The 21,265-nt window shown below is 46.1% G+C and overlaps 5 protein-coding genes, 1 long non-coding RNA gene and 2 pseudogenes across 13 annotated transcripts; 3 read left to right on the plus strand and 5 right to left on the minus strand.

Moving 5' to 3' along the window:
- Positions 1 to 601: 601 nt before the first annotated feature.
- LOC136196359 (uncharacterized) lies at positions 602 to 3,378 on the minus strand. The gene is made up of 7 exons (XM_065985892.1): positions 3,275 to 3,378; positions 3,135 to 3,223; positions 2,970 to 3,081; positions 2,364 to 2,461; positions 2,286 to 2,306; positions 2,142 to 2,229; positions 602 to 2,091 (listed from the first exon to the last, which is right to left on the minus strand). The coding sequence occupies exons 4-7, from the start codon at positions 2,452 to 2,454 to the stop codon at positions 858 to 860; spliced, it is 1,434 nt and encodes a 477-aa protein (XP_065841964.1). The 5' UTR covers positions 2,455 to 2,461; positions 2,970 to 3,081; positions 3,135 to 3,223; positions 3,275 to 3,378; the 3' UTR covers positions 602 to 857.
- Positions 3,379 to 3,476: 98 nt separating this feature from the next.
- Positions 3,477 to 5,170, minus strand: LOC136196272 (T-complex protein 1 subunit alpha-like; annotated as a pseudogene).
- A 1,136-nt stretch (positions 5,171 to 6,306) lies between these two features.
- Positions 6,307 to 7,998, plus strand: LOC136195797 (uncharacterized). 2 transcript variants are annotated; one of them, XM_065985259.1, is made up of 10 exons: positions 6,307 to 6,470; positions 6,520 to 6,593; positions 6,640 to 6,815; positions 6,871 to 6,924; positions 6,985 to 7,062; positions 7,115 to 7,167; positions 7,227 to 7,242; positions 7,296 to 7,406; positions 7,456 to 7,681; positions 7,742 to 7,998. In XM_065985259.1, the coding sequence occupies exons 1-10, from the start codon at positions 6,324 to 6,326 to the stop codon at positions 7,839 to 7,841; spliced, it is 1,035 nt and encodes a 344-aa protein (XP_065841331.1). In that variant the 5' UTR covers positions 6,307 to 6,323; the 3' UTR covers positions 7,842 to 7,998. The 2 variants fall into 2 exon arrangements, with proteins under 2 accessions (XP_065841331.1, XP_065841332.1); XM_065985260.1 differs by having other exon boundaries at positions 6,520 to 6,564; positions 6,626 to 6,815.
- LOC136195798 (uncharacterized) lies at positions 7,233 to 9,222 on the minus strand. Of its 2 annotated transcripts, XR_010671950.1 has the most exons (7): positions 9,061 to 9,222; positions 8,895 to 9,010; positions 8,711 to 8,834; positions 8,531 to 8,653; positions 8,354 to 8,477; positions 8,261 to 8,295; positions 7,233 to 8,210 (listed from the first exon to the last, which is right to left on the minus strand). It is a non-coding gene; the product is annotated as an uncharacterized lncRNA (long non-coding RNA). The 2 variants fall into 2 exon arrangements; XR_010671949.1 differs by having other exon boundaries at positions 8,895 to 9,222.
- A 1,087-nt stretch (positions 9,223 to 10,309) lies between these two features.
- Positions 10,310 to 13,021, plus strand: LOC136195827 (serine/threonine-protein kinase PLK1-like; annotated as a pseudogene).
- LOC136195829 (ankyrin repeat and KH domain-containing protein 1-like) lies at positions 12,940 to 15,426 on the minus strand. 3 transcript variants are annotated; one of them, XM_065985303.1, is made up of 14 exons: positions 14,991 to 15,426; positions 14,898 to 14,935; positions 14,794 to 14,850; positions 14,657 to 14,727; positions 14,529 to 14,595; positions 14,388 to 14,481; positions 14,264 to 14,338; positions 14,113 to 14,203; positions 13,985 to 14,060; positions 13,764 to 13,931; positions 13,515 to 13,697; positions 13,362 to 13,456; positions 13,248 to 13,295; positions 12,940 to 13,186 (listed from the first exon to the last, which is right to left on the minus strand). In XM_065985303.1, the coding sequence occupies exons 7-14, from the start codon at positions 14,266 to 14,268 to the stop codon at positions 13,052 to 13,054; spliced, it is 801 nt and encodes a 266-aa protein (XP_065841375.1). In that variant the 5' UTR covers positions 14,269 to 14,338; positions 14,388 to 14,481; positions 14,529 to 14,595; positions 14,657 to 14,727; positions 14,794 to 14,850; positions 14,898 to 14,935; positions 14,991 to 15,426; the 3' UTR covers positions 12,940 to 13,051. The 3 variants fall into 3 exon arrangements, with proteins under 3 accessions (XP_065841375.1, XP_065841374.1, XP_065841373.1); XM_065985302.1 differs by having other exon boundaries at positions 14,794 to 14,935; positions 14,991 to 15,079; positions 15,283 to 15,423; XM_065985301.1 differs by having other exon boundaries at positions 14,794 to 14,935; positions 14,991 to 15,197; positions 15,283 to 15,423.
- Positions 15,427 to 15,481: 55 nt separating this feature from the next.
- Positions 15,482 to 18,175, minus strand: LOC136195828 (cyclin-I-like). Of its 4 annotated transcripts, XM_065985299.1 has the most exons (13): positions 17,891 to 18,175; positions 17,757 to 17,825; positions 17,536 to 17,679; positions 17,346 to 17,474; positions 17,184 to 17,282; positions 16,971 to 17,136; positions 16,616 to 16,654; positions 16,531 to 16,560; positions 16,384 to 16,476; positions 16,075 to 16,330; positions 15,764 to 15,890; positions 15,563 to 15,703; positions 15,482 to 15,515 (listed from the first exon to the last, which is right to left on the minus strand). In XM_065985299.1, the coding sequence occupies exons 1-7, from the start codon at positions 18,029 to 18,031 to the stop codon at positions 16,644 to 16,646; spliced, it is 759 nt and encodes a 252-aa protein (XP_065841371.1). In that variant the 5' UTR covers positions 18,032 to 18,175; the 3' UTR covers positions 15,482 to 15,515; positions 15,563 to 15,703; positions 15,764 to 15,890; positions 16,075 to 16,330; positions 16,384 to 16,476; positions 16,531 to 16,560; positions 16,616 to 16,643. The 4 variants fall into 4 exon arrangements, with proteins under 4 accessions (XP_065841371.1, XP_065841372.1, XP_065841370.1 ...); XM_065985300.1 differs by having other exon boundaries at positions 15,482 to 15,703; XM_065985298.1 differs by lacking the exons at positions 15,482 to 15,515; positions 15,563 to 15,703; positions 15,764 to 15,890; ... (2 more) ...; positions 16,531 to 16,560; positions 16,616 to 16,654 and having other exon boundaries at positions 16,675 to 17,136; positions 17,536 to 17,628.
- An 84-nt stretch (positions 18,176 to 18,259) lies between these two features.
- Positions 18,260 to 19,903, plus strand: LOC136196405 (alpha-(1,6)-fucosyltransferase-like). The gene has a single exon (XM_065985937.1). The coding sequence runs from the start codon at positions 18,278 to 18,280 to the stop codon at positions 19,646 to 19,648; it is 1,371 nt and encodes a 456-aa protein (XP_065842009.1). The 5' UTR covers positions 18,260 to 18,277; the 3' UTR covers positions 19,649 to 19,903.
- Positions 19,904 to 21,265: the final 1,362 nt, after the last annotated feature.

Raw genomic sequence — 21,265 nt, forward strand, 5'->3', positions numbered from 1 at the left:
ATCATTTTTGTACTTAGGAATTACGAATTTTGATCGCTGGTTTGCGAGGACGAAGAGACCACGCCCAAAAAGGTGATGTCCCGTCTGTGCGTCTGTTTCCGGTTTGCGGTTAATGGAGTTAATTCGAAAATGATTAGCTCAGTTGATCCCACCCACAATAATATCCCCCTTACATGAACGAATAGTGGTACAGCTCTTCTAGCTTACCCTTTCTCAACCCTCTGCTTCGCCTCGAAACTCTTTTTTCCCAACAACACAACATACAAGTCTAAATAGGAACAAGAACCCACCTTAACTACGCCTAGAGACACATGGGACCCGGAAATAGGACGGAAATGCCTCGAAAAATATAATGATCGCCGGAACGAAAAATTCCCATGCGCAATTAACGGAGCCTCAGACCTCAATCGCGCAACGATAAAACGCACAACAGGACCCATTAGAAATTCCTCGCACGCGTACAGGGGCCCCAGAACCGCTTGCGCAACAATCGCCATCCCCTAAACGTGTCTCTTACCCGTGTGTATAAAGGTCATTCGACCTTCGATGTCGCGGCGTTCCTAACGATTTCTGTCAAACGGCGAACGAAAGAATACGGATGCGCAAACAAACACATTACATTAGATAAGGAAAAGTTGGGAAGGGGAGCAAGAAAAAGTCACACATACACACACCCACACACCACGGGAGACTCACCCTGCCCACACACAGACAGAGGGGAGAAAGTCAAAACTACAAAACACATAGGTAGTCTACACACAGGTGAAAACATATTCGCTATTCGCTACAGTAGGACTCTTACCAGATACAAAAAATGAACACCGAAAATGAGTACGAGTGACTCGTTCCTCCTGCCCCTATTCCAGCAATGGCTTGATAACTTCATTCAAAAGGTATTGATCATGGTCAACTGCCAGGGGCGGTGGATTAGTACGGAGCACTTCTTTATGCCAGACCTCTTTCATATTGAGGTTTTCTGGATATGACTTCTTTCCATCCAATCCAGACATTTCAAAATCAATCAATGCAATTTTGTTATCTTCTCGGACCAGGATATTACGAGGATGCAAATCGCCGTGGACCATCTCCTGTGAGTGCAGCAATTGACAGCACTTTTTAATTTCCTTTAAAACCTTCCGCTTATCAGAGGTGGTGACATTTCCTTTCACAAATTGATCCAACGGTTGGCCAGACAGAATGGGCATAACAGCCACGTCTACTTTAGTATATTCATTGCCCATTGTTGAAACGCCGTAAAGCTCCGGCGCATAACCGTTTTTGTGGCAAAAATCATGAACATCCGAGCCATATGTGGTGCCAGAAGGAGCAAATTTGACGACAACTGACTGACTTCCAGCGGTGGCCTGATACGTCGTATTCCGAATGTGTTTAGTGAAGACTAGCTCTTCTTCCTTGTCAGTGTTCCTGAACTTGAATTGCAGACGAAGAGGCAGAAGATATTTTACGTGTCGAGAATTTTCAACTGACAATACAAGTGAGTGCAGGCGGCGAAGAATCTCCTCAAAATCAGAGTAGAGATCAAAGTTGGGACAAAGTTTTGAGGTGGCAACTCTCAGTTCTCCTCCCGTCGGCACAGAGCATGCCCCATAGATTTGACAAGTAGCCTCACTACTGATAGTGAAAAGAATGCAAGGAAAGCCGCATTGCACGTCATCCTCTACTGCAAACCTTCTTGCAGCAACGTATCCACCGATAACTTGGGTCTTTGGGTCTCCCACCCCTCCCTTTACCTTGATCTCTCCCAGACTCCTTGCATACCGCAGAATATTTCTTGAGAAAACAGCAACATCAACCTCCGTTGTTCTGTCGTTACGGTAAGTCTTTCGATTGATTACAGTCATCCCAGGGAAGATCGCCTGTAACGAATTGATGAGGCTTTCATTCAACAGAAATTCCTCTTGATAGGGCCGGATTCCAAAGTCTCGGGCAATTTTACTGAAATCTGGTAAACTGGACTTGCTGTCGAAATTGGTTTCAGGAAAGCTGTAGAAGAACGTGGCGGGAATGCCTAATTCGTTTTGGCGCAGAAAGGTGTTTGAATACTCCTTGCTCTTTGCAATTGCACTAACCCTAAAGTACTCTTCATTAGCAAAATATGCCTGTGCAATACAAATGATTACACTTTCTCCTTGAAAATGTCACCCTCGGACTCATCTCCGTCAGAGGACACTCCCTCTTCGTAGTCCTCCAAAAGACGTGGCCTTTTAACTGCGCAAAAAAATAGCAAAGCTACAGTGTAGCAATAGTAGAACATCGTCATATACCATCACGTTTTGGCCTTTGACCTTAAAAAAATGACGCTATTTCTGTCATCCAAAAAGAACACCATTAATTAAACTAACCTTGCTCAAAAATGACCTTCAATTTTTTTCTATCCGAGGGAGTCAACTTCTCTATGTCTTCGATAAGTTTTACGACATTGACATCGTCCATTGCAGATCTAGAAAGAAGTCAATAATGGAGCCTCCCAAATCGGCAGGGCAGTGGCTATTGTTACGACAGTCGTAACTGGACCTCTGCGGCTCAATATTGTTACGACAGTCTAGCGCACTATAGAGTAGAGAGCTTATAAAGCATTTTTTTCATGTACCTAACCCAACCCTAACCCTAAACCTTACTGGTATCGGTGGCGGCCCCGCTCCGGGCTTAACCGCCCCAATGAGCATAGGTCGCAGAGGGGGGCTTTGCCCCCCTGGAACCACCATGCTACGGGCGGTTAAGCCACAGTCGCGGGTGATCGTATATCGCCGGTTAGGTACAGAAAGAAAAAGAAAAAAAAAGAAAAAAAAAGAGCACGCTTCGGGATTCGAACCCCCGACCCGTCACGTGCCCCGTGGTTTCTGCATTCGGTGTGAGCTACAACAGTGTACAAGTGGATGTTGTTAAAAAAACCAGAGTGTTTTTTCTTTTTCTTCACTACTTAAATACACTGTTGTCTTCTGTCTTACGTTATGCGGCGCGTCAAGGAGGTCAAGGTAAGCTGCCGCGATCAGCTGCTTGGATCAAAGAAAAGAGACGTGGCAGCGAAAATGAGAAAGACGGCTCCACCAATAAGAGTCACTAAAACGCATAGACAATAAGTGAAAGCCGCCGCCGCGTGTTTGATTTCTCACCTGTTCAAACTGATATTCTCTGGGCTATTAATCTCCCACCTACAACAGCTATTGACGTACATATTGCATGGCCTAGGCATGCCTTTTGCCTATAAACGACGAATTCGATATAAAAACGCGATTATTTCGACGACGTCAACCTGATCGCATAAACGTAATCGGATGGCGTAGTCGCCGTTGACGGCAAATTCGACGGTCGAAGCGACGAGACGGAATTATGAGGGCGTGGCACGCTGAGTCAATACTAATTATTGAAATGATAAAATCAAAGTTATTAAGTAAGGCGCATGCGCACATTTTTTGTCCCTGTGAGTTAGAAGCGAAGATGGACGTGGAAACCGCTCAAGCGCTGCTTGTAAGGCGATAAATGGCCGATTGATCAAACAGCAAGATCTGCGCAAGGGACGCAATAGCCAGCTGCTCTTTCGAATGCTAAGCACACCAAACAAAAACTAGCCAATATCCAAAATTATTTAATTAATTTTCTCACCAACATGGTAGCATAGTTCTCTAGATAAATCGATAGGGCCGCCCTCGACGGCGCCACCGCCGGCAAGGAGCGACTTTGACTCGATGACGCGACGCACAACGCAGAGCGCGTCGTGAATTAAGTGACCGTTCCATCTCGTCGACCATGAAATCGTTGGCACCGCGGCGGAGAATCACGGAAGCGGCACTATATAATGAGCCTTGGGTCTACTAGGGAAAGCAGAGTCTCTCTCTCTCTCTCTCTCTCTCTCTCTATGTCTATGATAAGTGTTGGACTCTATACTAGGCTTGCTTACTTTTTGATGAGTATGAGCTCATCGTCACATACTCTCTCCTGCACCACTTCTTCCGCTTCTCCGAGAAACGAACTATTGAACGAATCTTAATTTGCCTTCTAAATTCGCTAGAGCGGATACGAGTTGACCTAGAAAAAAAAACCCTTAGGCTTCTTTTAATTAATTAGTATTATTTTCTGACCTCCGGTTGCCCTAGCGATTCTCTTCAAATCCGCCTTCTTATGCACGGCCATCGCTCCCGCTTCGACAAAATACTTCAAGCAGAGATCGTCGATTCTGCCCGTCGTCAAGACGACGTTGGCACCGGCAACCGACGCTACGCGCTTTACCAAGGCTACGAGGAGACACGCAGTTAAAAAATAAATAAATAAATAAATAAATATTTATCTATGATATTACCTTGGGAAGCGACTGCGCAATTGAGCGCGTATCCGTTCACGAGTACGCTCTCCTGGGTGCTTGCGCCGTGCGCCTTCAGGACGTTGATCGATTTGATTGGACAAGGCACCTTGCCTTTCGAATTGGTGCACTTCACGGCGAGACAAGCGTCAACAACTAGCTTCGAAAAAAATTCGAAATCAAATTCGAAATCACTAAGAGAAATAAATCAAAGAAACGAAAAGCCAACATTGGAATATTATTTATTACTTTCCGATGCGTTTTGACGACATCGACGTCTTTGCCGCATTCACGAGACATTCCTTGCCCAAGTCGTCTGAACTGACGGCCAAATGATCTTGAATGTACTTGCAAGCCTCCCTATAGATGGAGAATTTCGCATAGAGAACGGCAACATCGAATATTCCACGACGAAACCTGCACGCGAGCCGATATCCGCTTATAATCGACGTCGGATGGATCTTAGTCTTGACCAGGTCCTCGGCATTCTTCAATAATTCGGCGCCGGCAATAATTACCTAAACGGAATAATTAAAAAATTAAAAAACATGAGTCTTCTATTCTATTCTACTTACCAAAGACGTCGTTCCGTCGCCGACCTCCTCGTCTTGCAATTGAGCCAATTCCACAAGCACTTTTGCGGCTGCATGCTCGACTTCGAGCAAATTTAGAATCGTCGCGCCATCGTTTGTTATGGTCACGTCCTAGAGACGATACGCGAGCTCGAAACGTTCGAGGGGACCCCCGACTTACTCCGACGTCGTCGACGAGCATCTTATCGAGTCCCACTAGGCCTAGAGAGCTCTTCACGATGTTCGCGATCGACGAAGCGGCCATTACTGGAGATTTTCGAAGGCGTCAGCTTTAGGATCTTCGCGGGTCGTAGAGAGCGTACCGTTTTGCGAACGCTCTCAACTAATCGGCCACGGACACTACTGTAGTATCCGTGAATCGGCCAGCTGAATCGGCCATGTTTTTTGGTGAAGCGACTGCACATGCGTTGACAGCACGTGGATCTGTAATCTGATTTTAATCACCTAAGAAAAAAATTGATTCGTAAAATGTTTACCAACCCCGTGCACATCTACGCCCACATTTGTCTAACTGGGATTAGCAATAAAAAGAGCATATAAAGCCCTCCTTCGCCAGATCGTCCGGCTTTTAGTGGAGATTTGCATATGTCTGCTTTGCACAGCTGGCTCAATGCTCTCGCGTGCTTGGCTGCCTTTTTCGAGCGTCCAACCATGTGAAATCGCTTTCGCGACTCCGTGTTCGCCTGCTGTCCTAACTGTACGGCGTACGCCCACGCTCATTCACAATTCATCAAAGGCAATAGTAGAAATCTACTAATCAAGAGAGAAAGACATTTCTCAGCTCTCAGACTATTTTTCTCCTACATTTCTCCTACAGTACTTCGAATCCGTTATGACGTCAGTTGTGAGCTTTTTCGGATGGAATCGATGTCTCGAACCGTGAACGAAGCTGAGAGACTTTCTCACGCGACGAAGACGTCGACAACAGTATTGCCTGCCAAAGTAGGATCGCTTAGTCCATCACGTGACTCGTTTTTAGTCCTTTTCGCTCGCCTATAATATCGTTGATTATCTCCGTGGCGAAGACCGCGCTGGCCTTGCGCTTCCTTTATGGTCGGCACTACTGCAAGGGAACGACGTTTAGTAATTACGTTCCGTTCGAAGCTATTTTCCTCGAAAGGGGCCTCGATTCTTTACCTTCCAAAGCATAGAGCACCTTGCTCGGGAGTGCTTCGGAAGCTGATTCCGGCGCGTTATCTTCATCTTTTTCTTGACTTTCAGCCATGTTTTTCAAGAGTAACTCATGTCAATCCAATTCCCGGACGTTGGAAGACAGAAAATTCTGCACACTCGAGTCGAGCATCAAGAAAATCTTCTCCAATATGTAACCGTTGTATGATGAATGATCAGGGCATGTATGTTGCGATGTGAACCACCAGCCCGTATATAGTTGCCGTTGCGAAAGGTCGACGATGAGCTGGGCGAAAGACCAGAAGCAGGATCTCCCTGACAATGCCTTACAAGAAATCGAAACCAAGTCGGTGAAGTGGCTTGCAACACCGAATTCGCTTCGGATGGTCAGATATATAACGCCTTCGCCGAGGGAGGAATTAGACATTGTAAAACATGTCAGGATTTCAAAATCTCTCGTATGAATTGAACTTTTAGGTTAGCGAGTCTAGAATAGCCAGTCCTCTATGTGAAAAGGAACAGGTTGAAAAAAAAACGGCGATATACAGAAGGTAAACGGTTTTTTTTCCTTGCGTAAGAGCAGCAGCTGTCCCAAAGCGAGGAGATGAGGCGACTGAAGAGGAATGAAGAGGAGAAATTAACGGGGAAAATGAACGAAATCGACGAGCTTCGACAAGTCAATGAGACGGCGAGACAAGAGATGGCGGCTCTTCAGATGAAATTCGATGCCAACATTGACGAATTGGTGAAGAAACATCGCGCTCAACTTCAAAGTAAGTCATTAAAATAGAGCGTTTTTTCTTCAATGATATTTGTGTTGTGGAACAGGCGAGCAAGAGAAAGCGGACAAAGTCTTGAAAGCGAAGATGAAGGAAAACGAAAGTGAGCTTGCTTGTTTAATATTATTGTTGTGCGAATACGCGTTTTTTGTTTGTTTGTTAGATTACACGGGTGCCAGAGTGGTCGAAGCCGTTGATGTTTACACAAAAAGATACGAAGATATGATGAATTCTATGGGCGGTACGTGTGGCGGTTGTCTTACGTCAAATTATTGCCATTTATGATTTTTTAGACAAATGGGACCGAGAGAAGGATTTGCTGACGACTACAATTGACAAACTAGAAGTAAGTTTTTTTGACGTTAAACTAAGCTCCGATTTTGAAATATTTTATTTTTTATAAAGGACGAGAAGATTGCTAGTAAGAATCTAGCAAAAAATCGCTATTTTCGCGTCTACGTTTTTTTGTTGCAGCCGCTGATAAAATTGAAGTATTGGAAGAAGAAATCGAAGGATTCTCGCAATATCAAGTGGTCCTACAACGCCAGAATGATAGACTCATTTTCCAGAACAGGGATTTGAAAAGTAAATCACCCTCGAAAGATCGAGCACCTCACCTAGAAGACTCTTGTAGGCCAAAATGAAGAAATGCTAAAGAAAATATCAGAGGGACTAGACGACAGCAAGGCGACATCAAAACTGGAGAAAATGCGTTCACAATTGCGTCTGGCCTTGAATGAGAAGCGCGCTTTGGAGGCGACGGTCAAAAATTTAAGCGCGCAGCTTGAAACGGATAGGGCGACGGTCAAAAATTTAGACGCGCAGTTGACAGCGGAAAAAATGCAAGGTTGCTTTTGGAGGTTTGCCTGTTTTTGGTATAAAATTAATAAATTGATTGTGAGATCGCCCTTTTTCTGCAGGTCCAGCTACGAAGAAGCGACGAAATTGTTCCCCAAATTGAAGGGACGTCCGGAAAAGGGTAGGGAGAATGAAGTTCCTCTTAGCAATCACCACCCTTGACTGCGGCACAAGCAAGCCTTTCAGATTTGTCAGATGCCACTGAAGACATCACTACGACCCAATATGAATCGCTTGTCGTTCTCATCTTCTAATAGCTCTCTAAGTCTCTTAAACAGTCATTTATTTCATAACTATTAGCCCATCTATCTATCTATCTATCTACGTGTCACGGTGTGTAACTACTTTCCTTAGCTTTCTGCTATGGTCGTGGGCACGCATATGCCCTTCTTACCTTGAGTGAGAAGTAGAGAGCCCGTGAAAGAGTCGATAGAGCCGTGAATAGATGAAGAATCTTCCCGTCGTTCGTCGAAACGCGGCGCCCAATTTGTTCTTCTCCGCCTTCTTGTAGTCGCAATAGATGGCTAAGGTCTATAAATAAATTATTTCATCAGAAAACAGGAAACAAGCAGCTGTCTCACCAGCTGAACAAACGATGTTTCGTTCAGCAATGAACCTGGGAGAGATTTCAATAAGTATACCGTATGTAGACGTTGTGAATGCATGAGACTTACCTCAGAATTTGGTCACTGTAGCCGGTCCCCGTGGCATTGCGCTGCAGGCGCGGATCTCTCGATCGCGCCAAACGCAGGAGAGGTCCGACGGCGCTTTCGACGGCGATCATACGCTTCGTCGTCTCTGGGAGAGAGACATTCCGAGAGACGAGAATTAGGCGCGAAAACGAACGCTACCCGTGCAAGCGTCGTCATGCATCCGCACGCGTTGCACTGGACGTCGACGTTGCTCGACAACAGGAGAGCGACGTCGCAACGGGCGCAGGGCTCCGCATCGAACGATGACTTCCTTGTTAGCAACTATTTAGAGCATCAAATAGAAAATTATAAATAATTTAAATTAATTAAATTAATAACCTGGTCCAATCAGAGCGAAGTTGCTAAGAGCCGCCGAAGCGGCTGACTCAACTTCGGTATCTTGCCATTGATTGTATGAGAGATAGTATCGGCTCCAATATTGACTCGTCAATTGGAGTTGTTACTGAAAAAAAAGTCGTACAGTAGTGAAACGATGTCGCCCCGTGCTAAAGCTCTCTTTTACGTTTTTCGCTCATTTCCGAAAAGCAGAGGGCGGCGGAGCGTGGAAGGTCGACCTTTTCCGAGTAGATGTGAGCGTGCAGAGCGCTTGCAGGCGTTCGTCGGCTATGTTCGCCTCTCCTTCGGCTCAATGGAGACGCGTAGGTAAGCACGGAATAGGGATTTCGTACTCGCTTGCAGGAATTCGAGGAGATCGTTCGTTGACGGCCTCGCCTTCTTTTTCCAAGAGAAGCGGTTCGTAGAGAGACCGTTTGACGTCTCTTTCGTTCGAAAGCAGGGACAGCAAGCCGGTCGATCACAGGCGAAAAGTGCGAAGAACGAAAAAGGCGATTCACGCGTGCGCAGTTAACAATATGGTCACGGGTTTTAGCCGAAAATGGCTTTTTGCCCGTTGCTCTTTTATTTGAGACGCCTACGTCGTTGATCTGAATAGTGCTTTGTTTAGGCCTTGTAAGGACCCCCTTATCTCGTGAATGGCTCTTTCCCGGCAGAAGTCGCCTAAACTCGCCTAACGTAACGCGAAGCCCGGATAACAACAAAAGATGCACGGATGGCGCTTTGTTTCGCTATCGATTGGACATGCGCGTCGTCTTGCAGCTTGCGCTCTCACTCGACGCTCAAGCTCCAAGTGCTTTATCTTTTTTCTTTGTGAGGGTAGCTTTGTTCTTTTGTCTTTCGTTCTAGGAAAATATTCAGCGGGGAGGTGAAAGCGAGGGGATTCGTTTGCTGCAGTCAGATTTGAATTTGGTTCATTTTTGACGGAGTTTTGGGGATCTTTTGATTGCGATGTCGTATAAGAAAGCGGATTGAAGATTCAGCTTCAGCAGAAAAAACTGAACATAACAACTGCTGGAAGGAATTTTTTAAAATGTTAATTTAGTCGTGCTATTTCATTGTAAACGATTTTCATAGGAGACACACGCTTGTCTCTACCACGCGTTATGCATCACGTGAGCTACACGATTTCTCGTCGGTCAAAGTGTTGCCGCCGCACTGTACAGTGCGGCCCAATCACAGGCCGAGACCTCTGTGACGTCGTTATCAAATTAATTACGTAGTACTCGCTGGCACGCGATGTCTACAGTAATAAGCGTCGAAAGAAGGGACTTTTATCGAACGCGGCGATAGAAAAAGAAATCGACTTCTCAGCTGCGAAGCTTCCCATCGAAAACGTTTATCCCGACGATCGACGATTACCTTCCAAATATCATGCTTGCCTGTTGCGCGTCGTCGATCTCCACGTACGTGCATTCGCCGCAGCCTAGATACAACTCCAAAGCCATTTATCGTGTGCTGGTCGACCGTGTGGTCAATTACGTCACAATCAAGCTAAGTGGATAATTGGGGCTTCCGCATTCCTACGGCAACACTTCGTTTGACCTGACCCTTCTCCCCCGGGTCACGTGAAGGGGCAGGTCACCTCAGACGTTTGAACCACAGTTCCTCTTTGAAACACGGATCTTAGATCTCCTCTAAGATCCGTGTTTGAAAAAACGCTAGCAGAAGACCGATTCAGCGCCAAAGATGTCGACAAAAGACAGAATAAGGACAGCCGCATCCGATTTGGACGCCGTACATCGTCGATCGGAAAGCGGGAGTAACGTACCTAAAGGGACGGTTTCTCGGCAAAGTGAGTCTGAGCTCTAGCAGAAATAGCGTAGCGAAGGCGCCAACGATTCACCGCCGTCTCCGCGTACGCCGCGTGCTTTAATTTCACACAGGGCGGTTTCGCGCGCTGCTACGAACTGATGGACATGGCAACGAAGGAAGTATTCGCCGGAAAGATCGTCTCGAAGAGCCGCCTAACGAAACAGCATGAGAAAGAAAAGGTTCGACGGAGCGTATCCTCGCGCGGGGCCTCACTTCGAAACGTTCTTTCGCCTTCTAGATGTCGATGGAGATTGCGGTCCATCGAAGTCTCAATCACGAGAACATCGTCGGCTTTCACCGCTACTTCGAAGACTTCGATTACGTTTACGTTCTTTTGGAAATTTGTCGGAGAAGAGTGAGTGAGTTGACCCCGCCCATTTTTCCTAATAAAAAAATTCGATTTTCAGTCTTTGCTGGAGTTGCATAAGCGACGGCGCGTTCTAACCGAAGCGGAAGTTCGATACTATATGAAACAGATACTAGTCGGATGCCAATATTTGCACGGCGTCAAAGTCATACATCGCAATTTGAAACTCAGCAACATATTTCTCGACGACGGATTAATAGTGAAAATTGGCGATTTTGGACTCGCAGCAAAAATCAACTACGAAGGAGAAAGAAAGATGTACACAATAAATTCATAGAAAATTTAAATACACTGTATAGGAGGCATTCCTGTTGTAAAATATAGGTCCGTATGTGGGACTCCAAATTATGTTGCCCCGGAGATACTGAATAAGAAGGGACACAGCTACGAAGTTGATTTGTGGTCTATAGGATGTATAATGTAAGTTACATAGGCAGGGAATGTTATGTAATAGTATCCTCATCATCTTTTATATTCTAGGTACACTCTCCTTGTCGGAAAGCCTCCCTTTGTGTCGAAATCCCTCGATGAGACCTATTCGCGTGTCTTAGGAAACGACTATTTTATTCCGCCCAAAATGTCGTCTGCAGCGCAGTCGCTCATCGTCCGACTCCTCCGTTCGGATCCGTCCGAGCGTCCCGCCACGCAAATCGTTCTCAACAACCCCTTCTTCTCCGCCGGCTTCGCGCCGACTCGACTTCCGCTCAGCTGTTTGACGATGACGCCGCGATTCTACGAGAACGAGAAGAAAACGGCTACTTCGACGTCGGGACTCCCACGAAAACCGCTTCCTCCTACTACAACATACTTTAATCCTTGTATGATATTTGGGGGGGAGACTCACTGAGAGGATAGGCGGGGTTCTTAGATTTTGTTTTTTTTTTATTTGAGGTACTGAGCCGTCTGATTATTTTCTCAGTGATCTGTTGTGCCAGTTGAGTGACTGCTTGAAGGAAGAGCCGGAGAAGAAGAGCAGCGAGCAGTGGGGTATATGTATACGTATGTAGATCTCTATAGATTTATGTTCGTTTTATATTAGATGACGCTGAAGATCCGGCATCTCAGCCTATTTATTGGATCAGCAAATGGGTCGACTATTCGGACAAATACGGGCTTGGCTATCAGCTGTCCGACAATTCGGTCGGCGTCCTATTCAATGACAATACCCGTATTCTTTTGGCGGCAGATGGAGAGTGAGTACAAAGCTATGGATCACAGTTAAGGCTGAAGAGCAAGAGAGATATCTTTTAGGTATCTTCAGTACGTTGACCGCGACGGTCACGAGGAATTCCACATGCGCAGCCAGCGTCCGGAGCACCTAAAGAAGAAGGTCACCCTTTTGAATTACTTCAGCGATTACATGAGCGAGCATCTCCTCAAGGTAAGAGAGACAAAAATGAACAACCACGACGTCGACACATTATGACTTCCCCTATTTTCTCTGTGCAGACCGGAGCTGCTATGCGTCCCAAGGAAGGGGACGAAATCGCTCGTCTTCCGCATCTCAGAGGTTGGTTTCGCACGCGAAACGCCATAGTCCTTCATCTAAGTCTCGGCATACTTCAGGTCTCCGCGCACACTCGCATAACACGCCACGCGTTCTCATCATTCCCCCCCTCTTAGATTAATTTCCTCCAAGATCACACCAAGATTATTCTGTCCTCGCATGGGCGCCGTGAGCTATATCGACGAGAAAAGCCGCTTCCGGACGTATCGTCTCAGCGATGTTGGTCTTTACGCATGCAGCAAGGAATTGGCATCCCGCTTGGACTACTGTCGCCTGATGGTCGAGCGTCTTATGAGAAACTCGGCGGCAGTGAAGGGGCCCGAGAAAATGGTCAAGGAACCGGAGGAGCTCGTTCAGTGACACGTACGCGGGCGGGGAGGGGATTAGTAGTTTCGCTGAGTTGGTGACTGTTTGCGCCGATTACTGCATCGTGTTGGATAGAACGTAAGTCAGCTATTATTAATACTACGCAGTGGGGAATGCATTTTGAAGGGGGCCCCCCTGTTGATACTGTCATTCTTTTTTTGACTTTGATTTGTGCATTTAAATAAATACAGGGCTAGCGTTTGCTAGCTTCATGACAACAAACACAAGTACAGCACGTTCATAAATAATAATTAATTAATTAATTATTTAATTAACTCACCCTTCGTCGTTGAGTTTTTCCAAATTGGCGCCGCAGTCGATGAACAAGCGGGCCAAGTCCACGCGTGTGACCGCCGCACCCGGCCAAAGTGAGAGGAGCTTCGAAGCCGTCCACTGGCATATTGATCTATAAAAATCAATAAATCAATAGATTAATAAAAGGAGTCTGATGATATTATAGCTCTTACTTGGGCGCCGTGATTGAGCAAAATCGTCGCCACTTCCACGTGGCCATCCTTTGGGGAGAGAAGACAAAAGACGATTAATAATTATTAATTCGATAATCTATTATTAATATTCACCATGCACGCTTCCATTAGCGCGTTGTGCATCTCTTCGGTCTTGTGTTCCTTATCAGCGCCATTCTCCAAGAGAAACTTTACCATGTCAGCATGTCCTATGGTACAAAAGAATCAGTAAAATCAAACTATTTAATCTATTGGTGACACTCTCACCTTTATAGGCAGCGAGCGTCAGCGCCGTCTTCTTGAACTCATTCGACGGCGTATTCACCTTGGCCCTGTGCTCGATCAGCAACTTAGCAACGCCTATGCGACCAGCGCTCGCCACCTCCATCAGCGGCATGTGACCGCTCTCGTTCTGCTCCTCCGCGATCTTTGAACCGGCATCCAAGAGAACTTAAGGGGGGAGAAGAAATTAACTAAATTAAAAATAGTTTCTCAGAGTCCCGGATGTGACGTCACCTCGACGACGTCTTCGAAGCCGCCGGTCAATGCCGTGTTGCCCGTCTCCGATTGGGCGTTCACGTCGGCTCCGTCTTCTTTGAGTGTTCTTTTGAGTAGTTTCACGATGCCCACGTGATCGACGTCGTGGCATATGCCGGCAGTGAGAAGATGAATCATTCCATACATCTAAAAAGAAATCAATAGAAATGTTCATCCAAAGAGATACATAATCTCCTCACACCATTTGAATGACGCAAAAGCAATGCCGCGAAAATTGTGAAAGGGATTGTTCCTGTAGTTTTCTTGAACACACAGCTAGAAACACAGAGATACACAGGCATTCTCCCCTATTCCCCTTTCCCCTTACCAGCCAGCGTTTCAAAACAATGGCATTCATAGAGAATCCATTCACAAAACCCAGCTCGTCGTACATATGCTCCATGGAATAGACACAGCATCTACATAAGAAGAATAAACAATCAACAATAAAAATATTTTACCTCCCAAGTTCAATTGACCTCATTCGCTTCCCAGTGCCAAATATCAAACGTCGGCTTCTTGACGTATTCTCGCCTTTCCTCTTAGAGTGTGTACTAAAAAGAAAAAAATCAGCAATTGACTTTACCTCAAGGTTGTGACTACCTTTGGATAAGAAGGCACTTTGCCTTTCAAGGAAAGAAACGATCGCGACTCCAAACTGTGAAGGCAATTGTAGCAGCGTGGAGACGAGATAGAACTACGGACCATCATCAAAAATAAATAAATTGATAATTATAAACGTACCCTCGTCTCATTAGTTCGGCCAAGTCCGCTTTGCATTTGTCGATTTCAACTCCTTTGAGACCGACGACTGTAATAGAAATTTTTATATAAGATTAATTATTTAATTGAATAAAGAGCTTTTCTCTCGCCTGAGGCTCTCTGTTCCAAATGAGTCATTCTTCTCTTCAAATCCTCTTTCAATTCGGCCACTTCAAACGCCCTAGTAGTGTGTACGGGGGAGAAACCACTGAATGACAACGTCTCGCTCTAATCTTTCGCACTGTACCGAGAAAATTCTGCCGCGACGCGATCAAAACGTCGTTGAACACTTCGCCGACGTCTCCTGAAGTGAACGATCGTTCGAGCTCGTTCGAAAGCGTCGTTGCGTACCGGAATCGTCCGTCGTTATCGTGAGAACGTAAGGATTGCTAGGATGCGAGCGGATGCTAATTAGAAAGGGAGAGGAAACAGTTGCCATCTTGCCTTTGAGAATTCGCAGGCAGCGACGGCGAAACGACGGCGAAACGACGACGAGATCACCATTTCGAGACGCCAAACTGATCGACGACCATCTAATAAAGAACGCAAGCGATCGAGTTAGGGAAGAAACGATTCGTTCGTACAACGGCGCCCAGCGGCGCCCAGCAGGTCCTTGAAGTCGCGCGTTGCACAGCTCGCCGAAACGACGACCTATACTCGCGTAACGAGCACGTAACGTTGCCCATTATTTTCTGTTGGGACAGCGGAGCCTGCGTGACTTTCTTGCGTTGCTTACGGCCGCTTGGACGCTTCCCGCTTCCCTGCCATTCCACGTAGATTCGTTTCTCGGCGGCGTTGCGCGATGCTCCCCTTCCCATCGTGTGGCCGTTCGCAATTGATAGCGCGGTGTACTGCGTCTACGTACGCAATACAGTTTCATTCATTTGATTCGATCAGCACGTGATCGGTTATTTTATCCCCCGCGGACGTCAGCGCACGTGCCACATTTTTATTTCAGAGAAGAAAGAGCTAAAAGTGAATTCAAAATAAACAATATAAACGGAAGTGACGAACACCTCAAAACAACGGCGCAAAGGAGACGAGGCAAAGAAAACACGTGCGTGCACAACACCCACCCATTGAGACAAAAACGAAAGTAAAATAGATAAGGCGGCAACTCGCTCAAATCAACATTCCTTAGCTTTCAACTCAAAAGCCTTGAGAAAAAAATAAAAAATAAATACGTACATAATTTCTTATTTATCTATTGATTTCACCCGACACAATTCCTTGCATTGCGTCTGCGCCGCCGAAACGCAATACAATCCGTGCGTTGTCACGGCGCGCTTGTCCAATTCCGCGATGCATTTCTCGGACGAGCAGGGGAATCGGAAATCAAACATCCTATGGAAGATCCAGTCACTATACGTATGTATATTTTATAATTAATATCTAAACTAACACATACACTACTTTAGCAAGCGCACTATTTTCTGTAGTGTAGGAAAACTGAGAACTGAAACTACGACGGCTTATGAGGAATCAGAAGACTTGAACCTCATTGAAAAACTAATTAAAAACCACGTACCGGTATTTTCCGTCCAGAGAGTCTTACTCAGAAGTAGACGTCATCGTTCGCCTGGCGACGAGGTGTAAAGCACATCAGATTTGATCGTCTGGTGCGACGACAATTGCCCGAGCAGAACTTGAATTCTTCCATGACGTTCACAAGTGAACCAATCCCGTTCTCCTCTTCCTCCTCTTCCTCCTCCGGTGCCGCTAGACGTCGGCATCAAGTAGGATTGTGGTAGAACGGCTGGCTGATCTTCCTCTATCGGCGAAGTCTAGCATCCGTGCTATTATTAAATCAATCATTTAGCTTTCATTTGAGTCTTACTGCATCCATCGTCTGCTCATCTTAATCAAATAAAACGCGCTGCTTAGCTGCCGAGTCCTTCTTCTTCTGACTGCGGGAACGTCTCTTCTTTGACTATCACACACTCCCATATACAAAAGATGTACAGTTATATATCTCTGTCCTTACAGCTGACGATTGAAGTGACAGCCTTGCACGCTAAAATAAATCACTATTAGCCCAGCAGTACGCGACTCCTATTCCTATTCCTTACCTCAAGTTTCAATGACAAGGGAGTCTCTTCAAGCTTTTGCTGCACAAAAAAAAGAACACAAGATACGAGTCCAGTCGAAAACAAAGAGAGCACCGTTTTAGATGTCTAAAAATTACTTTCTTTTTTTTCGGGATTTTAGCAATTTAATTTAATGTAATTGCCAATCGTTCGCACGCTTCAAAAACAAGCCAAATAACCGAACAGAAAGAAAATAGTCCCCCCAAAACAAAACAGAGACATAGGGTCCCTTTTTTAGACGTTACTAATTAACGTTAGGGGCGTCTCTTCTCATACGACAAACACTTTTCCGTGTCTGACTTGATGAGAAGCTCCGCCTCGCCTCGACAGGACATACTCATTTGACAACGTCGATGACGAATCCGGGCTTTCTCCTTGGAGTTACACGATCCTCTTCGCCGGAACTGCTCAGTCAGAGATGGCTTTGTGTCGAGCCAGTCGCTCCTGCTTGAGAAAAACTCTTGGACTTCTTCGAAACATATGGACAATTCCCGTCCAGGAATCTAATTAATTTATGATAATTTATTTATTTTTTAAAATGATGTCTAACGTGACAAGCCGTCTGAAGACTCAAACTGACTGTCAGCCAATTGAATTCCGGCAGTTGCTTGCACTCAGTCATAAACAGAGCAAGACCCAAAGTAGAAGCCTAAAAGAGACACATGTTCAAAAATAAACATATAAATTAATTAAAGATATTTTTCTTTATTACCCTATACATCAAAAATCGATAATCTTGGGCACAGAATTGAAGTCGTCGAACAAGGGCGCGAAGATGCTCCTCATGCGTTCGACGCGTTCCCTTCAGAAATTCGCCCGCCTTCAAGGACGCCATGCAAAACTAAAATTAATTAGGAGTTGTCACACAAAAGGCCACGCCCCCGTTTTTTTCTCAAACATACTTGAATGAAGTGAAGCGGAGTGATCGCGTTCGCGTCGAAATAGAGTTTTTTCAGCACGACGAGCTTCATTAGAACGATATCGGACGCCGAGAACTGGTAGTCGCATAGGCGCGCGATTATTTTCGACGATACGGATAGCGCTTCCTAAACGCGTCGCGTGGGGAAAATCGACTACAGTACCGGTACACCCCCCACGCGACTCGACGAAAAAACGCGTCTACCTTGCTTTCTTGCGTCGTTTTTGCCGCGATGTAGTAGCACGCGGCAGCGAGACACTTGAGGTCTTTGACCTGAGAGAAAGAGCTAGGAATCGTTGGGAAAAGTGAACGAGCGATCGACCCCGAGCGATTCTTACGCAGACGATGCCCAAGAAGCGATCTAAGAGAGAGATGGCGAACATGAGCGATTTGGGTGTGCTGTGAAATCGGCCGGAGAGCCATGTGACGGTCGCTTCGCGTAAAAAGCCGAGGTGTTTGGCGCGATCGTAGGCCGACATCTGGCGAAGTATGACGCGCGGCCCGGCAATATGACTGCGTTCGCGAATGAGTGTACGAACAACCGGGCGCGATTTCTATTGGCCGACGCGAAGCGAGGAAAGACAGAGGAGCCTCAAGTTGCCTACAACTTGTAGGCTGCGACGTCGTCACGCCCCTTCGTTGGTCCGGGACTAGAACCAACACGCCCCCCCCCCCCCCCCCCCAACGACCGGGAAGTGACAAGGAAGTCTCCTACCTCAAGTTCCATGGCGGCTCGACGTACTCTTCTCATCGGGCTCGTCATTTTAACCATCTGGATGCTTTCCGTCTATCGCGGTAGCGTTTTCGTCAGCCGATTGACCGAGCAAGAAGACGCCGCCGGATGCGGAACAGGCACAATCCGACTCGCCTATTTGGAAAGACGAGTTCGAGAGGAAGTCGATCGTCTGAAAAACGAACAGGCATCGTGTACGCCTCAGCAGCGTCATCGATCGCCAACGCCAAAACTCAAACCAAGATCGAGTGAAAAACTCGAAGCGAACGAGAAGTCGGAGCGAAGGAGAGACGAAGCGCAAGACTCGATCGCGAAGCGCGCCATCCCATCGACGACTCGACTCGCCGACGCAAAATCAAACATTTCGAAAAAATTTGACGTCATCGCGCTACGACGTCTAGAAAGGACGGTCGTGAACTGGTGGAAAACGATTCAGTACGAGACGAGCCAAGCGGACGAGAAGACGACGAAAAGGAAAAAATTCGTTGGCATATCGGCCGATCATCTCCACAACGTCCTAATCGACGTCGCTCGCTTGAGAAAGGCGAGTCGATTGGACCAGCGAGAGGAAGTCGAGACGGCGACGAGCGCGGTTCAGGAGCGCTTTCGACTGCGTCAGAATCCGCCTTCGTGTGAGAAAGACGTGAAACGATTGGCGTGCTCGATGAATAAGATGTGCGGCTTCGGCTGTCAGGTGCATCACGTCGCCTATTGCTTTCTGCTCGCTCACGGCTTGGGTCGCGTGTTCGTGCTCGCCTCCGACATGTGGTCGTATAATCGAGGCGGACGCGGTTGGATCGACGTGTTCAAGCCGGTTTCGTTGTCGTGTGAAATGAAGTTTGCTGACGATCGGAGCTTACCCGCGTATAATCCGAAGACGTATGATCCCGATGCGCCTGTCGTTCGGGCGCACTTCATCGATAATTACGTTAAAAATAATCCTCCGTATTTGCCGTTTGTTATTCCCACTGATTTGGCAAATGTCGTTCAGCATTTTCATCGTATACCCGGTCTCTGGTTTCTCGGGCAAATCGTTTCCTATTTATTGAGACTCAATGGCGATATGCAAAACTTCATCGACGACCTGAAAACGTCTATTGGATTCACAGTTTATTTGGGTAAGGAAAAGTTGGGAAGGGGAGCAAGAAAAAGTCACACATACACACACCCACACACAGACAGAGGGGAGAAAGTCAAAACTACAAAACACATAGGTAGTCTACACACAGGTGAAAACATATTCACTATTCGCTACAGTAGGACTCTTACCAGATACAACGAGATCAAAATACAAAAAATGAACACCGAAAATGAGTACGAGTGGCTCGTTCCTCCTGCTCCTATTTCAGCAATGGCTCGATAACTTCATTCAAAAGGTATTGATCATGGTCAACTGCCAGGGGCGGTGGATTAGTACGGAGCACTTCTTCATGCCAGACCTCTTTCATATTGAGGTTTTCTGGATATGACTTCTTTCCATCCAATCCAGACATTTCAAAATCAATCAATGCAATTTTGTTATCTTCTCGGACCAGGATATTACGAGGATGCAAATCGCCGTGGACCATCTTCTGTGAGTGCAGCAATTGACAGCACTTTTTAATTTCCTTTAAAACCTTCCGCTTATCTTCAGAGGTGGTGACATTTCCTTTCACAAATTGATCCAACGGTTGGCCAGACAGAATGGGCATAACAGCCACGTCTACTTTAGTATATTCATTGCCCATTGTTGAAACGCCGTAAAGCTCCGGCGCATAACCGTTTTTGTGGCAAAAATCATGAACATCCGAGCCATATGTGGTGCCAGAAGGAGCAAATTTGACGACAACTGACTGACTTCCAGCGGTGGCCTGATACGTCGTATTCCGAATGTGTTTAGTGAAGACTAGCTCTTCTTCCTTGTCAGTGTTCCTGAACTTGAATTGCAGAGGAAGAGGCAGAAGACATTTTACGTCTCGAGAATTTTCAAATGACAATATAAGTGAGTGAAGGCGGCGAAGAATCTTCTCAAAATCAGAGTAGAGATCAAAGTTGGGACAAAGTTTTGAGGTGGCAACTCTCAGTTCTCCTCCCGTCGGCACAGAGCATGCCCCATAGATTTGACAAGTAGCCTCACTACTGATAGTGAAAAGAATGCAAGGAAAGCCGCATTGCGTGCTATCAGGTACTGCAAACCTTCTTGCAGCAACGTATCCACCGATAACTTGGGTCTTTGGGTCTCCCACCCCTCCCTTTACCTTGATCTCTCCCAGAGTCCTTGCATACCGCAGATCATGTCTTGTGAAAACACCAACATCAACTTTCGTTGGTCTGTCGTTACGGTAAGTCTTTTGATTGATTATAGTCATCCCAGGGAAGATCGCCTGTAACGCATCGACGATGCTTTCATTCAACAGATATTCCTCTGGATAGGGCCGGCTTCTAAAGTCTTGGGCAATTTTACAGAAATCTGGTAAACTGTAATTGCTGTCGAAATTGGTTTCAGGAAAGCTGTAGAAGAACGTGGCGGGAATGCCTAATTCGTTTTGGCGCAGAAAGGTGTTTGAATACTCCTTGCTCTTTGCAATTGCACTAACCCTAAAGTACTCTTCATTAGCAAAATATGCCTGTGCAATACAAATGATTACGCTTTCTTCTTCAAAATGTCACCCTCGGACTCATCTCCGTCAGAGGACACTTCCTCTTCGTAGTCCTCCAAAAGACGTGGCCTTTTAACTGCGCAAAAAAATAGCAAAGCTACAGTGTAGCAATAGTAGAACATCGTCATATACCATCACGTTTTGGCCTTTGACCTTAAAAAAAAAATGATGCCATTTCTGTCATCCAAAAAGAACACCATTAATTAAACTAACCTTGCTCAAAAATGACCTTCAATTTTTTTCTATCCGAGGGAGTCAACTTCTCTATGTCTTCGATAAGTTTTACGACATTGACATCGGCCATTGCAGATCTAGAAAGAAGTCAATAATGGAGCCTCCCA

The sequence above is a fragment of the Oscarella lobularis genome, chromosome 15, assembly GCF_947507565.1.
Source record: "Oscarella lobularis chromosome 15, ooOscLobu1.1, whole genome shotgun sequence".
In the NCBI taxonomy this organism is placed as follows: Eukaryota; Metazoa; Porifera; class Homoscleromorpha; order Homosclerophorida; family Oscarellidae; genus Oscarella; species Oscarella lobularis.

Excerpts from the sequence above, each read along its gene's own strand:
- LOC136196359 (XM_065985892.1), bottom strand. The coding sequence starts at position 2,454 with ATGGACGATGTCAATGTCGTAAAACTTATCGAAGACATAGAGAAGTTG. Across the intron at positions 2,307-2,363 it reads GAAGGTCATTTTTGAGCAAG|GTCAAAGGCCAAAACGTGAT; the intron begins GTTAGTTTAATT and ends CATTTTTTTAAG. Across the intron at positions 2,092-2,141 it reads GACATTTTCAAGGAGAAAGT|GGTTAGTGCAATTGCAAAGA; the intron begins GTAATCATTTGT and ends AGAGTACTTTAG.
- LOC136195797 (XM_065985259.1), top strand. The coding sequence starts at position 6,324 with ATGAGCTGGGCGAAAGACCAGAAGCAGGATCTCCCTGACAATGCCTTA. Across the intron at positions 6,816-6,870 it reads ACATCGCGCTCAACTTCAAA|GCGAGCAAGAGAAAGCGGAC; the intron begins GTAAGTCATTAA and ends GTTGTGGAACAG. Across the intron at positions 7,407-7,455 it reads CCAGAACAGGGATTTGAAAA|GCCAAAATGAAGAAATGCTA; the intron begins GTAAATCACCCT and ends AGACTCTTGTAG.
- LOC136195829 (XM_065985303.1), bottom strand. Across the intron at positions 13,457-13,514 it reads GACGCTCGCTGCCTATAAAG|GACATGCTGACATGGTAAAG; the intron begins GTGAGAGTGTCA and ends TTTGTACCATAG. Across the intron at positions 13,187-13,247 it reads TGCTCAATCACGGCGCCCAA|ATCAATATGCCAGTGGACGG; the intron begins GTAAGAGCTATA and ends TGATTTTTATAG.
- LOC136195828 (XM_065985297.1), bottom strand. The coding sequence starts at position 18,031 with ATGTCGGCCTACGATCGCGCCAAACACCTCGGCTTTTTACGCGAAGCG. Across the intron at positions 17,475-17,535 it reads CTCCGCTTCACTTCATTCAA|TTTTGCATGGCGTCCTTGAA; the intron begins GTATGTTTGAGA and ends AATTAATTTTAG. Across the intron at positions 17,283-17,345 it reads ATCGATTTTTGATGTATAGG|GCTTCTACTTTGGGTCTTGC; the intron begins GTAATAAAGAAA and ends TGTCTCTTTTAG.
- LOC136196405 (XM_065985937.1), top strand. The coding sequence starts at position 18,278 with ATGGCGGCTCGACGTACTCTTCTCATCGGGCTCGTCATTTTAACCATC.